Source organism: Pseudophryne corroboree, chromosome 4 (assembly GCF_028390025.1).
Source record: "Pseudophryne corroboree isolate aPseCor3 chromosome 4, aPseCor3.hap2, whole genome shotgun sequence".
Classification (NCBI taxonomy): domain Eukaryota; kingdom Metazoa; phylum Chordata; class Amphibia; order Anura; family Myobatrachidae; genus Pseudophryne; species Pseudophryne corroboree.
The window spans coordinates 439484923-439501253 of NC_086447.1; the positions used below are offsets into that span (position 1 = coordinate 439484923).

Below are 16331 nucleotides of genomic sequence, written 5' to 3' on the forward strand. Positions count from 1 at the left end.
ATATATATATATATAAATATACACACACACATACATACGGTTGTGCTCGTAAGTTTGCATACCCTAGCAGAATTTGTGATTTTCTGGCCATTTGTCAGAGAATATGAATGATAAATCACAAACTTTTCTTTCACTCATGGTTAGTGGTTGGGTGAAGCCATTTATTGTCAAACAACTGTGTTTACTCTTTTTAAATCAGAATGACAACAGAAACTACCCAAATGACCCTGATCAAAAGTTTACATACCCTGGAGATTTTGGCCTGATAACATGCACACAAGTTGACACAAACGGGTTTGAATGGCTACTAAAGGAAACCATCCTCACCTGTGATCTGTTTGCTTGTCATCAGTGTGTGTGTGTATATAAAAGGTCAGTGAGTTTCTGGACTCCTGAAAGACCCTTGCATCTTTCATCCAGTGCTGCACTGACGTGTCTGGATTCTGAGTCATGGGAAAAGCAAAAGAATTGTCAAAGGTTCTGCGGGAAAAGGTAATTGAACTGTATAAAACAGGAAAGGGATATAAAAAGATATCCAAGCAATTGAGAATGCCAATCAGCAGTATTCAAACTCTATTTAAGAAGTGGAAAATGAGGGATTCTGTGGAAACCAAATCACGGTCAGGTAGACCGACAAAAATTTCAGCCACAACTGCCAGGAAAATTGTTCGGGATGCAAAGAAAAATCCACAAATAATTTCAGCTGAAATACAGGACTCTGAAAAAAAGTGGTGTGGTTGTTTAAAGATGGACAATAAGGAGGTATTTGAAGAAAAATGGGCTGCATGGTCGAGTCGCCAGAAGAAAGCCAATACTACGCAAATGCCACAAAGCATCCCGCTTACAATACTCCAAACAGCAAAGAGACAAGCCTCAAAACTTCTGGAACAAAGTCATTTGGAGTGATGAGACCAAAATTTAACTTTTTGGCCACAACCATAAACGTTACATTTGGAGAGGAGTCAACAAGGCCTATGATGAAAGGTACACCATTCCTACTGTGAAACACAGAGGTGGATCGCTGATGTTTTGGGGATGTGGGAGCTACAAAGGCACTGGAAACTTGGTCAAAATTGATGGCAAGATGAATGCAGCATGTTATCAGAAAATACTGGAGGAAAATTTGCACTCATCAGCCCGGAAGCTGCGCATGGGACGTACTTGGACGTTCCAACATGACAATGATCCAAAACACAAGGCCAAGTCGACCTGTCATTGGCTACAGCAGAATAAAGTGAAGGTTCTGGAGTGGCCATCTCAGTCTCCTGACCTCAATATCATTGAGCCACCCTGGGGAGATCTCAAATGTGCAGTTCATGCAAGACAGCCCAAGAATTTACAGGAACTGGAGGCTTTTTGCCAAGAAGAATGGGCAGCTTTAACATCTGAGAAAATAAAGAGCCTCATCCACAACTACCACAAAAGACTTCAAGCTGTCATTGATGTTAAAGGGGGCAATACACGGTATTAAGAACTGGGGTATGTAAACTTTTGATCAGGGTCATTTGGATAGTTTCTGTTGTCATTATGATTTAAAAAGAGTAAACACAGTTGTTTGACAATAGATGGCTACACCCAACCACTAACCATGAGTGAAAGAACAGTTTGTGAGTTATCACTCATATTCTCTGACAAATGGCCAGAAAATCACAAATTCTGCTAGGGTATGTAAACTTATGAGCACAACTGTAAATATATATTATATATATATATATATATATATATATATATATATATATATATATATATACACACACATACACACACATACACACGATTACTATAAAAGAAATACACACTTTCAACATTTTATATAAACAAAGTATTGTTGATACAGTTAAAATACTTAAAAGGATATGTAGTATATATCTAAGTTTCTATGACTTCAAATACAAATGTTCTATGTGTGAGCCATTTGTCACATGACAGATATCAATACAATAATCCAATTTGTTGCACGTGTTGACTATTTCTTAGGTCTGTGTGTGTAGATCTCACAGACACAAGCCACTTGTTCCTCTGATACAAGTGGCCTCCCAGAACATGTCCCTTTGCAAAAACAACCAGTGTTCGCAAATGTCTTTCTCCAGGTGTAGATGGACTGTCTTGTAGGTGGAAGTTTCCCATATTGCGTTCTAAAATGCCGCTGTACAATAGTAGCAGTTTATTTTTGCTAATTATAGAACATTAAAAGCCTTCTCTACTGGAGTAGCAGCCATTTTGCTTAGATGACATCGTCCGCTCACGTGATGCTGACATCATGAACAGCGGCAGTCGTAAAAACTTACATCCCCGCTATGATTTTTCTTGTTCCTCCACTTCCTGTAAGTGTAAGTAATCTGAAGCAATGCAGCATCTGTTGCGAGTTACATTTGTAACTTAAAGTAGTCACATAAACTAGAGACATATACTATATCCATGTAAGTATTTTGACTATATTAATAATACTTAAGGTGAATTGATTAGGTATTTACCCACATAAATATTAGAAATCACAAGATCAAGCAGAAGTATATAATAGTGGCCTGGAAAAGTTTCTGCCTCCTTCCTGATTTCTTAAATTTTTGCATATTTGTCACACTTACTTGTTTCAGACCTTCAAACAAAACCGAATATAAGGCAAAAACAACTTGAGCAAACACAAAATACAGTTTTCAAATATTTCATAGAGAGAAGTGCGGGAAATCATTAGTTAGCCATAGCCTAAGACAACATAATGACTACATTAAAGAGTATGGACCTCTTTCCTTATATTTCTCCCTAGTCAAACTGCAAACAAGACAGTATTTCAGTTCATCACCCCATTGAGATGGGGGTGGGGTAAACCTTAACCATGTACAGCACAACTACAGGTGTTTTCAGAAATGTTATTGGTCACCTTGATTTTCTGAAATTGCTGTTCCATGCTGCGTAGACTTCTCTTAGCTTCTTCATCTTTGCTTTCCAGATCTGTTTCTAATTTTTTAATTCTCCTTTCTAAGAAGGCTACGGTATTACTTTTGGTGGAATTGTCAGTTTCTGCAACTGCTGTAGCAGCAAATATGAGTGCTGGGATAGAGTTGGGATACCTTCTCTTAATAATTGCTTCCATTTCTTTAACCTGTTTCAAAATAGGAATGAGCATTATGCAATAGAATAAGCAAATTCATAAACCCAATGGATTATATAATGTGAATTGTAATATAAATCATGCAATACATTAGTAATATAAGGCAAAGGTAAGCAATTGTAGTATAAAGAACGATTGTATAATGTACATCTACTGTATGTGGTCAATTAGGTTACTCCTCTTGTGAGTATGTGCTGGTCTCAAGAATATGTGTATAATGCAGTAGCTGTAGGTAATATGGAACTGGGAGCTTGCTAAGAAGAATAGATGACAGTTCTATGAGGACACTATAGCTGCTCACATCATGGTAAAACATAGTATTCCAACATCGCTAATTTTACTGCACACCTCAATAGGGCGCAAGGGAAAATTGCCGTGGATGGTGGTGGCAAAGTGCCATAATATCCGAAACACGCTGCGGTCAATACACACAAGTGAATCACCTCAATACTTAATTCTTCACTAAGTCTCCTCATCCTGTTATTCCATTCTTAACCTTTTTTGTTCAATGACACCACATCTGCGGACCAATTTATATAGGTGTCTTTTAAAAAGCAATCTAACAACTTCTCCTCTGCCTTGGACCATCATTTTTGTTTGAACATAACATTTCAGTATCAAATTGCATAAACTATAAACTGAATTTTTTTCATGGCACCCCTAGGCCAAAACTTTCTTATTGAGAAATGTAAAAATAAATATTAAATTAAATTAATTGTCTTTATATGTCCTTAGGTTCAGTTATGTGGTGGGGGACAAGATTTCCTTCTGATTGTCCACGTTTTATGATTGGCAGCCACTAGCCCTTGTTTTGCCTATTACATTGACCATAGATAATTTGAATTGGTCCTGGACCACCTACCCGGGGCACCCCTGCAAGAGCCTCGCAGCACCCTAGGGTGCCATGGCACACAGTTTGAGAACCACTGTTTAAACTTATATATGAATGTCAGGTAACTAAAACTGAAGAGTAAGTTATCTTTAAAAAAAAGACAATGTAAAAGACTATAATGTTTCGTTTTCTTGACTGAATTTACCACTTTCACCTAGAAAAGCCAGCAGTATCTAACATTAACTAGGGTCATAGTGAGAGTAGATAGACACAGGAGCTCTGTTTCTTGATAAAGTACAAAATTGTATTCTTACACTCTCTGATCAGGATATAAATTAGAGAACTGCAGCTTTTGAAGACCACATTTTTCACTCTTCTGTTTAGCAAATGGGGGTACATGAATGTATTCCTAGGACTGTAAATTACCTACCACTTATGTATGACAAATTAGCCATTACAGACATTATTCAAACCAAGCGGGATACAGTATGTCAGAGGTTCTCAAACGCGGTCCTCAAGGCACCCCAATGGTCCAGGTTTTAAGTATATCCATACTTGGCCACAGGGGAGTTAATTGGCACCTCAGTCAATTTGGTTTAACCATCTGTGCTGAACCATGGATATACTTAAAACCTGGACCGATGGGGTGCCTTGAGGACCGCTTTTGAGAACCTCTGAAGTATGTATCAAGCCTTCTAAAGAGTGGAGAAGTTGCCCACAGGAACTAATCAGCTTTAAGGGCAACAGCTCAACTCTTTAGAACTCATGATACAACTCCCCCTAAATATGTGTCACGCGATAGCATGGCATTATTATTATTATTTTTATTACTACATTTTATTTATAAGGCGACACAAGTGTCTCCCAGCGCCGTACAAAGAGCATACAATAGAACAGTACAGAACTTAACATTACAGAAGCTAAATAACAAAGAATGAGTACAGGTAACAAAGAGCACCACAGTTCTCAATACACAATACAGCTTAGATGTAAGTAGCGAGGGAATAATCAGCGTACTACTAGGGGTTGGCGGCAATAGATAGAGATGAGCCTTTACCAGCAGAAGAATATGTGGGTAAAGATGGTCGCTGACTAGGAGAGAGCTGTAAGTGAAATGTGAGGCGAAGAGGGCTTTGACAACAAGAGGGAAACGGGCCCTGCTCTGTGGAGCTAACAATCTAGTGGGAAGGGGTGACAGACAGATGACAGGAGGTGCAGGCAAGCAGGAGGTAGCCTGATGGCAGAATGTAAGCAAAGCAGAGAAGGGTGCGCTTTGATGAATAGGTGGGTTTTCAGTACCCGTTTGAAGCTTTGCAAGGTCGAGGAGAGTAATGGAGCGAGTGAGCGCGTTCCACTGAAGGGGTGCAGCACGGGCAAAATCTTGAACTCGTGCATGGGAACCAGTGATCAGGGTAGAGGAGAGGAGATGGTCATTGGCCGACTGTAGAGGGTGGGAGGTAGTATAAAGGGAGAGGAGGTTGGATATGTAGGGAGCAATGGAAATAGAGAAGGCCTTGTATGTGAGGTTGAGGAGTTTGAAGAGAATTCTCTAGGGGAGTGGGAGCCAGTTCAGATTTTGTTGAAGGGGTGTGGCAGAAGTGGAGCGGCGGGAGAGGAAGATAAGCCTAGCTGCGGAGTTGAGGACAGATTGGAAAGAAGCGAGATGGGAGCGAATGAGGCCAGTGAGAACGTTGCAGTAGTTGAGCTGTGAGATGACCAGTGAGTAGATGATGAGTTTAGTTGCACTCTGGGAGAGAAATGACCCGATGCAAGAAATGTTACGTAGCTGAAACAGACAGGATTTCACCAGATCTTGGATGTGGGGTACAAAGGAGAAGGAGAAGTCAACAGTGACGCCCAAGCAGCGGAGTTCGGGAACGGGGCAGATGATGGTGTTGTCAATAGTGATAGAGATATTGGTAAGGGGTGTTACTCTGTCTGGGGGAAAGATCATGACTTCAGTTTTGTCAATGTTAAGCTTCAGAGAGCTGTCAGGCATCCAGGAGGAGATGGCGGAGAGGCATCTGGAAACCTGAGAGAGGACAGTGGGGGACAGATCAGGAGAGGAGAGGTAGAGTTGTGTGTCATCAGCATAGAGGTGGTATTGAAAGCCAAAAGGAGTTAATGGGTCTAATTCAGACCTGATCGTAGATGTTTAGCACATCTACGATCAGTCTTCAGACATGTGGGGGGACGCCCAGCACAGGGCTAGTCCGTTCCGTATGTGAGGCCTGACCCCCTCCTGCACAAGTACAAAAGCATCGCACAGCGGCAGTACTTTTGTACTGGAAGGGTAGCTCCCTACCAGCGCAGCTCCTGCGTGCTGGCAGGGAGCTACTCGTCGCTGCCCGGGTCACAGCGGCTGCGTGTGATGTCACGCAGTCTCCGTGCCCCCCACCCCCCAACTGTCCGGGCACGCCTGCATTGCCGGAAGAGAGAATAAACATGAAATGGAGGAAGTCGGCCACAGTGTGAAATTCCTCCAGAAGCGTTCAGCTGAGCGTGAACTTTTTTGTAAGAATTGTGGTAGTTTGGTGTGCCAGTGTTGAGATTTAGAGCGGCAGAGGGGGACAGAGGAGAGGGGGGCCACAGAGTCAGGAGCAGAGGATAGAGTAGAGTTATACAGGGATGCTGCCTGGTTGGGGCAGGTCATGGTGGAAAGAAGAGGGAGAACAGGGTAGGGGGGTCGAGAGACCCGAGAACGCGTCTGGTTATGGTGGGTCTGGGGGTGGCCCCCTACCCCACTTCATAATGAGTGATCAAATGGTGCTGTTACCTCAGTTTGACCACCTGCTGCATTATTCTGAAGCCTCCTGCTGCTGGATTCCCACTCACCTAGTTCCCTGGTAGCTTGACCAGGATTATATCTGCTTAATTGGTGGGACTGACTCTTACTACAATACCCAGCTGCTTTTAGCCCAGAGCTTCATCTGGCTGCACTAGTGGGAGTTAAACACTCTCAAGGGTTTCAGTTGACTCGCAGCTATATTACAAGGATGTTGCCATTACAGGTGGGGGCACATACGTCTGGTTGTGCCTTTATAAACAATCTGACATTTCCTTATGCACTTGCAATGCCCTCATACTTTTTGTGGCATGTCTCTGGTCCAAAGCTGAATCTCATCATGAAATTATAAGAAGGCCAATTCAATGGTCTTCATTAGCTGGATTCAGATGCTATAAAAGCAGCAGTTACAATCAGGTCAATTAATTATTTCAGAACTGTATCCAGTGTCCATTCAGCAAGTACAAACTAAATTATACATACCCAATGAGCACGCCTTTATATACCTATTTTTACAACACATCATTAAGACACAGTGTGATACTGGAGGAATACAGATACCTCTCCACTAGACACTAGTCTGTTCAGAGGCACACTATTAGCCTCTCCTATACAATGATCTGACAGTAGTTGACCCTCATGAATAGCAGCCTTTCAATAGACATAGGGGGTCATTTCAAGTTGATCGTAGCTGTGCTAAATTTAGCACAGCTACGATCAGGCACTCAGACATGCGGGGGGGGCGCCCAGCACAGGGCTAGTCCGCCTCGCATGTCTACTGCTCCCCCCCCCCCCCCGGCAGAAATGCATAAGCATCGCATACGGCGATGGTGCACCTAGCTGGTGCACAGGTGTAATCATTACTAATTAAGGTGTGCTGCATTCATTCCTAACTGACAATTCTACAGATCTCCAGGAGGCCCGGAAAACATGAACTGTTGGTAGATCTCAAGGACCGGTTTGGCCAGCCCTGACATAGAACAATCATACTGGAGAGATTGAAAAGACTGTCCGGAAGCTTCAGCATCCCATCCTACGGCATCAATTAACAAAAAGAATCACTTCATTCAAGTCTTACCATTACATGGGGCTTACATCTACTAGCAATATATGTATTCTCATTCCATAAATACCAACAACCTTATTCCATTTACTTAGGATGTTTCACAATGTTCAATTTCATTTGAGCCAAGGTTCTAGAACATCACCAACACCTTTATACCTGAAACATTGAGGGGAAGGGAAATGCCAATTGACAACTTGCTTCTTCAACTTGAAAATTAATATGCCAACATGGGCGCTACAGCCAAATGCGAGCAGATAAGGGGTAAAAAAACGAATTCAGCTGCCTTACAGTTGATTTGCGCTAAATGACCTTGATTACCTGACTCATGTATTGCACGGTAATCATGATATTGAACTACACTACTGTGAAACTTGTACTAACCATATAATGCACCAACCCTTTACACCTGTTTTGCACTCCTGTATCCCCCATTATACCTTGTTTATAGGATCTTTTTTTAGTACGGTACAAAACAACCAAAAATCTGAATACATAATATTACCTGCCGCTCAAGGTCTTGTATTCGTTTTGCATCAGCTGCTCTGTCTTTTAGACGTTTCTGCTGCTGAACAGACTGATTTCCTGCATCATAGCTAAGCTTTTCAACCTTTGCGAGAGGAAGGGGCAGTGGATAAGATAAAAAACAAAACAAAACAAATGAGTTATAATCTTTTACAAGCAAGTTTAATGGAACATTAATAATCTAGTTTGTATTAATCAAACTGAATACATATCTATTTCAGAATGCTGCTAGGCATTTGTCTGGCATCTGCACACAGCCCTCGCTGGCTGCTCAGACACCACAGCTAACTGCCATTCCTTTTACTTATTCCATGATCCCCTTTGCTATACCATATAATCCCTGTTGAGCCCTTCACTGAAAGGGGAGCTCTTGGGATAAGGCAGAGCCGGGAAGAACATGGGATGATGGGAGAAAAGGGGAAAAACAGGGGAGAGGTGGTAGTAACAGGAAGAAAAACAGGGAGATCAAAAGAACAGGGAAAAACACATTTGGATAGGAGGAAAGTTGGCAGAAGAGGAAGCTTGGAGGGGGAGTAGGGAGGAACAGGAGGAGAGTAGGGAAAGAGAAAGGAAAAAAGAACTGCCCAATAACTAGCAATCTGGCGAATGACTTTTTCAAAATAGTAGTATTCTATAAATTCATTGATTTACACATATTCCTTATTAATATTACATACCTGTGTCTTCAGGTTCTCAATTTGTTCATAAGCGTCTCTAAGTCGACCAGCATCTCTATCCAATATATCCTGGTTTTCTGCAAACCACTGAAGTTTTTTATTGAGTCGGTTGATTTCTTGCTTATAACTGTCTTCCAAAATGTTCATTTCATAAGATTTATCATCTATAAACACACATAGGGAATTGAGATTAAAAAAAATGGGAATTTTATCTTAAATACTTATATCCCATTCCATGGGGCACACTGGAGCACTGGGGTATAGTACACGGTACTTCAGCACTTTCAAATTATTTGCTGTAACTCTTACACCTACTACCTTACACTTCGATTTACTGCCTTTAACTTTGGTTTTTTTTTACTAAAAATACATGCAAAAGGACAGAGAGAGAGTATAATAAAAGAAAGGAGAGAAAGACTGTCCATACTATAACAAACTAGGACAGATTACAGAAAAGTACAAAAGAACAAAGGAGTATTGTCCCCCATGGAGTCACTGAAAAGGATTTAACGTACGTACCAAAATTCCATTGTCTCCTTCATTCCTTCGGGACACTGGAACAATGAGGATGTCCTAAAACTAAGCCTTAAGGGTGGGAGTGCATGTGGGCAGTGCGCTGCACCTTACATTGAAAATTTGGCGATCATGGACGCACAGGAATCAAAATTACAGTTTTTATAAAAACTATAAATTAAGATTCAGATTATAGAAAGTATGGTTTCTGAAGGAGGGGGCAGTGCCAGGTTGAAATCGGCAGCTTCAATAAAGAACACATCTGCTTAGGAAACATATACTGCAGCTCTTGCAGTGCGCTAGAATGACCTTAACATAATTGAGAATCTATAGATAGACCTTAAAAGAGCAGTGCGTCACAGACAGCCCAGGAATCTCAAAGAAATGGAAGACTTTTGTAAGGCAGAATGGGCGAAGATACCTCAAACAAGAATTGAAAGACTCTTGGCTGGCTACAAAAAGCGTTTACAAGCAGTGATACTTGCCAAAGGGGGCAGTACAAGGTATTAACTCTGCAGGGTGCCCAAACTTTTGCAGACGCCATTTTTTGTTTTCTGTTCTTTTGATAGTGTAAATGATGGAAATAAAATCAAACTTTTTTTGACATGTTATAAGAATGTCTAATCTGTAATTTGATGCCTTTTGGAGATTTTCCATCTTTCCTTGGCTTCTTTTTGCACATTAAAATTAATTTTTGCCTGGGTTGCCCAAACTTTCGATCCCCACTGCATACACACACACACACACACACACACACACACACACACACACACATATATATATATACACTGCTCAAAAATATAAAGGGAACACTAAATTAACACATACTAGATATGAATGAATGAAATATTCTTATTAAATACTTTGTTCTTTACATAGTAGAATGTGCTGACAACAAAATCACACAAAAATTATCAATGGAAATCAAATTGATTAACCCATGGAGGTCTGGATTTGGAGTCGCACTCAAAATTAAAGTGGAAAAACACACTACATGCTGATCCAACTTTGATGTAATGTCCTTAAAACAAGTCAAAATGAGTCTCAGTAGTGTGTGTGGCCTCCACGTGCCTGAATGACCTCCCTACAACGCCTGGGCATGCTCCTGATGAGGTGGCGGATGGTCGCCTGAGGGATCTCCTCCCAGACCTGGACTAAAGCATCCGCCAACTCCTGGACAGTCTGTGGTGCAACGTAGCGTTGGTGGATGGAGCGAGACATGATGTCCCAGATGTGCTCAATTGGATTCAGGTCTGGGGAACGGGCGGGCCAGTCCATACATCAATGCCTTCGTCTTGCAGGAACTGCTGACACACTCCAGCCACATGAGGTCTAGCATTGTCTTGCATTAGGAGGAACCCAGGGCCAACCGCACCAGCATATGGTATCACAAGGGGTCTGAGGATTTCATCTCGGTACCTAATGGCAGTCAGGCTACCGCTGGCGAGCACATGGAGGGCTGTGCGGCCCCCCAAAGAAATACCACCCCACACCATTACTGACCCACTGCCAAACCGGTCATGCTGGAGTATGTTGCAGGCAGCAGAACTTTCTCCTTGGCGTCTCCAGACTCTGTCACGTCTGTCACATGTGCTCAGTGAGAACCTGCTTTCATCTGTGAAGAGCACAGGGCGCCAGTGGCGAATTTGCCAATCTTGGTGTTCTCTGGCAAATGCCAAACGTCCTGCACGGTGTTGGGCTGTAAGTAGAACCCCCACCTGTGGACGTCGGGCCCTCATACCACCCTCATGGAGTCTGTTTCTGATCGTTTGAGTAGACACATGCACATTTGTGGCTTGGTGGAGGTCATTTTGCAGGGCTCTGGCAGTGCTCCTCCTGTTCCTCCTTGCACAAAGGCGAAGGTAGCGGTCCTGCTGCTGGGTTGTTGCCCTCCTACGGCCTCCTCCACGTCTCCTGATGTACTGGCCTGTCTCCTGGTAGCGTCTCCATGCTCTGGACACTACGCTGACAGACACAGCAAACCTTGCTACAGCTCGCATTGATGTGCCATCCTGGCCACTACCTGAGCCACTTGTGTGGGTTGTAGGGAGGTCATACAGGGACGTGGAGGCCACACACACTACTGAGCCTCATTTTGACTTGTTTTAAGGACATTACATCAAAGTTGGATCAGCATGTAGTGTGTTTTTCCACTTTAATTTTGAAAGTGACTCCAAATCTAGACCTCCATGGGTTAATAAATTTGATTTCCATTGATAATTTTTTTGTGATTCTGTTGTCAGCACATTCAACTATGTAAAGAACAAAGTATTTAATAAGAATATTTCATTCATTCAGATCTAGGAAGTGTTATTTTAGTGTTAACTTTATTTTTTTGAGCAGTGTATATATATATATATATATATATATATATGTATATATATAAGGGAGGGTAGGGGTACTAGCGACTAACAGTGTCTACACTCAAAGGATATATATATGAAGAAGGATGCAATTTGTATTTCTTTTAAAAAATGGGGGGATATTTATTATAAAACAGACAATTTAATAGCAATAAAAAAGAAAAAAAAAGGGTTGGATGGAATAAAAAAGGGTGGATTTGATCGATTAAAACATAAATTCAAGCTGATAAAAGAAAAAATAAAAACATATCTGGAACAATAAAAATATACAAATATATTTCAGATAAGAGAAAGGTGCTTATCTTAAAAATGGAAGGTCAATTGAGGTATACCCAACGCGTTTCGTCCATCTGACTTCATCAAGGGGTAGAGGGCTACTGAACAGTAATTCTATTTATAGCCAGGATAATTAGCAGTGTAATTATGACATCACTTCCTGTTCAAGGCTACTTGAAAATACAGTTAAATATAGCATTGTGAAAATTCGGAAAAGACTATTGCCAGGGGTAGATCTACAATATAAGGTTACCATAAGATAAGTATAGTGCAAAAACGAGTGTCATAGCTTGCAGTACGGTGTAAAATAAGTCCAGGGGCGCTTTTTGCCTCACTTCCGCCCCGCTTCCTGTGTCCGAGTCTGTGCACTGCGCATGCGCACGGTGCCCCACTTCCGTGATTCGCGTCTCTGTATAGGCGCTAAGCTGCCCCACTTCCTGTTTGTGCTTTTCTGTTAGGGGAGCCACACTTCCTGTTTCGACGTGGAACGGCCTGTAGCTTCATATTGATTGGATGGTTTGCATTGTCAGTCATCGCGGCGGACATCTTTGTGAAGCCATATAGTGCAGGACACATTTCTATAGTGGCATGTTCAGCTTGCACAGAGATGCATATAGAAAAACAAATAAATAAAACGAGGATTAATTCCTTATAAAGTGTTATTAATTAATTTTATAGTAGGAGCATGGGAGATGTTATAAGGGAAAAAACTTTATATTGCTGGAATTTGATTTTTTTATATAAAAACGATATAGGTGTATGTTTAGAGAGCTATAAAACCGACTAGGATAATTCTTATTCAAAGGGGCACTGATAATCTAAATATTGTTAATATTTCTATTAAAAATGTGTACATTAGCAACATGTTGTCATATAGGAGGCCATGAGAGTCTATGGAGTACTTAGTGATAGTATATAATGTCTTTTCTAAGAAGTACTTATATATTGCTGCATATTAAACACGTGTTCGTTTTTTTCAAACAATGTGCTTACAGTGTGTTCTATTTTGATACCAGTGAGGGGTATATATAGTATAGTGGGCACATGCAGTGCTAAACAGGAGAAGGGTGTATCTGTATGTGGGAGTGAAGAACTTATAGTTAATATAGTGATAACAAGACATATTAGGCTGGGGATAGAGTGCAAGATTCAAAGTACTCAGAATTATCTGTAAAGTGTAGGTTATAAGATCTTTAGATAGAAAAAGGGGAAGGGAAAAGGTGGTCAATTAGCCAGTATTTGTCAATGTTTTACATTGCTGGTATGTTATGAGTCTATTGTATCCCACATTGTACAGTACCCAATCTTCCCAAGTGGTTCCCCGCTTGGTACTGTTTGGGCCCTACACTGCTTAGCTTCCAAGATCGGACGAGATTGGGCGTCCGCCAGTGTGGTATGACTGTATCTCGTGGACAAATGACTGAGTCGCACAGCAATCCGAGTTTATTAACATGACAGGCAAATCAACAAACTATAAAGTGCTTAGTGCTGTGGTTGTGGTTGAATAAATACATAAGTGTCGAGTGCATGGTGGTCAAATATGCAGGCTTCCAGCGGATAAGGTGAGAGATATGAAGGAAATATGAGAGAAAAACGGGAGTAATTTCTTATCACAGGAACGGTGCGATCTCGTATCCTTCATTGAAGCCGAATGGATGAGAAGTTTTCAGTTGAAAGATCCAGTACATCTCTCTCTGGGACAACTTCTTCGCTAGATCTCCTCCTCTGTCGCCACTTGTGACATGTTCGATCGCCTTAAAGGACAGTTCTTCCGGGTTGGACTGGTGTTCTTGTTTAAAATGTCTATAGAGTAAGTGTGTCTCCAGCTTGTTTCTTATGCTGCGTATATGTTCTTGGATCCTGATTTTCAACGTCCTCTTTGTTTTACCCACATACTTTTTGTGGCAAGTGCATTCCAAGAGGTAGATAATTGACGTGCTGTTACAGTTCATGAAGTCCTTGATTTTGAATTCTTTAGTACCGTCAGTGTTGTTGAAAGTCCTCCTATTAGGGTTGAGGAATCTGCAAACATTGCAATGTCCACATTTATATGCTCCAACACATTTCGGAAGAGACCGTTGGTTGTCCTCTGGTGGTAGTACTCGTAGCATGCTGGGTGCGAGAATGTCCTTAAGATTTCTAGACTTGCGAAAGATCAGCTCCGGTTGTGCAGGGAGAATCTCCTTAAGGATGGGGTCCATCAGAAGTATTCCCCAGTGTGCTTTTAGTGAGGTTCTGATGGAATGTTCATGGCTGTTGTAAGTCGTTATGAAGGAGACGGACTCCTTTTTCTCTGTTTTTTCTTTGTAAGTTAGTAATTGTTCTCGCTCGAGGTTTTTTGTTCTCTCAATGGCTCCGTCCAGTATAGTTTTGGGGTACCTTTTTTCCTCAAACCTTTTTCTGTAGATTCCAAGTTGTGCTTCACAATCTTCGGTCTTGTTACAGTTTCTTTTGATTCTATGAAATTGGGAGTAGGGGATATTGTTTTTCCACTTTTTAGAGTGACTGCTCTTATAATGAAGGTAGCTGTTCTTGTCGACATTCTTGATGTAGTTTTTTGTAGTGACTGCCCCTTCCTCTCCAGTTAAAGTCAGGTCCAGGAACTCAATTGAATTTTTATCCATATTGCAAGTAAAAGACAGATTAAAATCATTGAGTTGTAAAAGTTTAAAAAAGTCCATAAAAGAATCAGAACTGCCATCCCAGATGATCAAGATGTCATCTATATACCTTTTGTATAGAATGACATGTTTTTCAAAGTGTTGCGTGTTGTACATATACTTCTCCTCCCATTGGCCCATGAACAAGTTAGCAAAGCTCGGCGCAAAAATCGTGCCCATTGCGGTGCCACATTGTTGCAAGTAAAATTTGTCTAAGAATTTAAAATAATTACGGCTTAAAATAAAATTCATCAATTCACAAATAAAAGTCTTGTGTGCTTCTGTAAGGGATGAGTCTTTGTTGCACGTCAATTATCTACCTCTTGGAATGCACTTGCCACAAAAAGTATGTGGGTAAAACAAAGAGGACGTTGAAAATCAGGATCCAAGAACATATACGCAGCATAAGAAACAAGCTGGAGACACACTTACTCTATAGACATTTTAAACAAGAACACCAGTCCAACCCGGAAGAACTGTCCTTTAAGGCGATCGAACATGTCACAAGTGGCGACAGAGGAGGAGATCTAGCGAAGAAGTTGTCCCAGAGAGAGATGTACTGGATCTTCCAACTGAAAACTTCTCATCCATTCGGCTTCAATGAAGGATACGAGATCGCACCGTTCCTGTGATAAGAAATTACTCCCGTTTTTCTCTCATATTTCCTTCATATCTCTCACCTTATCCGCTGGAAGCCTGCATATTTGACCACCATGCACTCGACACTTATGTATTTATGTATTTATTCAACCACAACCACAGCACTAAGCACTTTATAGTTTGTTGATTTGCCTGTCATGTTAATAAACTCAGATTGCTGTGCGACTCAGTCATTTGTCCACGAGATACAGTCATACCACACTGGCGGACGCCCAATCTCGTCCGATCTTGGAAGCTAAGCAGTGTAGGGCCCAAACAGTACCAAGCGGGGAACCACTTGGGAAGATTGGGTACTGTACAATGTGGGATACAATAGACTCATAACATACCAGCAATGTAAAACATTGACAAATACTGGCTATTTGACCACCTTTTCCCTTCCCCTTTTTCTATCTAAAGATCTTATAACCTACACTTTACAGATAATTCTGAGTACTTTGAATCTTGCACTCTATCCCCAGCCTAATATGTCTTGTTATCACTATACAGGTTGAGTATCCCATATCCAAATATTCCGAAATACGGAATATTCCGAAATACGGAATTTTTTGAGTGAGAGTGAAATAGTGAAAACTTTGTTTTCTGATGGCTCAATGTACACAAACTTTGTTTAATACACAAAGTTATTAAAAATATTGTATTAAATGACCTTCAGGCTGTGTGTTTAAGGTGTATATGAAACATAAATGAACTCTGTGAATGTACACACACTTTGTTTAATGCACAAAGTTATTAAAAATATTGGATAAAATTACATTCAGACTGTGTGTATAAGGTGTATATGAAACATTAATCTATTCTGTGCTTAGACTTAGGTCCCATCACCATGATATCTCATTATGGTATGCAATTATTCCAAAATACGGAA

General features: G+C 41.1%; 1 protein-coding gene and 2 pseudogenes across 3 annotated transcripts in view; 1 reads left to right on the forward strand and 2 right to left on the reverse strand.

The window, feature by feature from the left end:
- CEP162 (centrosomal protein 162) overlaps nucleotides 1-16331 on the reverse strand; it is a 420302-nt gene that overhangs the window by 46751 nt on the left and 357220 nt on the right. For all 3 annotated transcript variants that reach the window (XM_063916918.1, XM_063916917.1, XM_063916916.1), the window contains exons 20-22: nucleotides 8992-9155; nucleotides 8295-8399; nucleotides 2879-3100 (exon numbers count right to left, since the gene is read on the reverse strand). In XM_063916918.1, the coding sequence (XP_063772988.1) occupies nucleotides 2879-3100; nucleotides 8295-8399; nucleotides 8992-9155 (491 nt within the window). The remainder of the gene's footprint in view (nucleotides 1-2878; nucleotides 3101-8294; nucleotides 8400-8991; nucleotides 9156-16331) is intronic.
- On the reverse strand, nucleotides 13432-13550 carry LOC134912412 (5S ribosomal RNA; annotated as a pseudogene).
- Nucleotides 15647-15765, forward strand: LOC134912413 (5S ribosomal RNA; annotated as a pseudogene).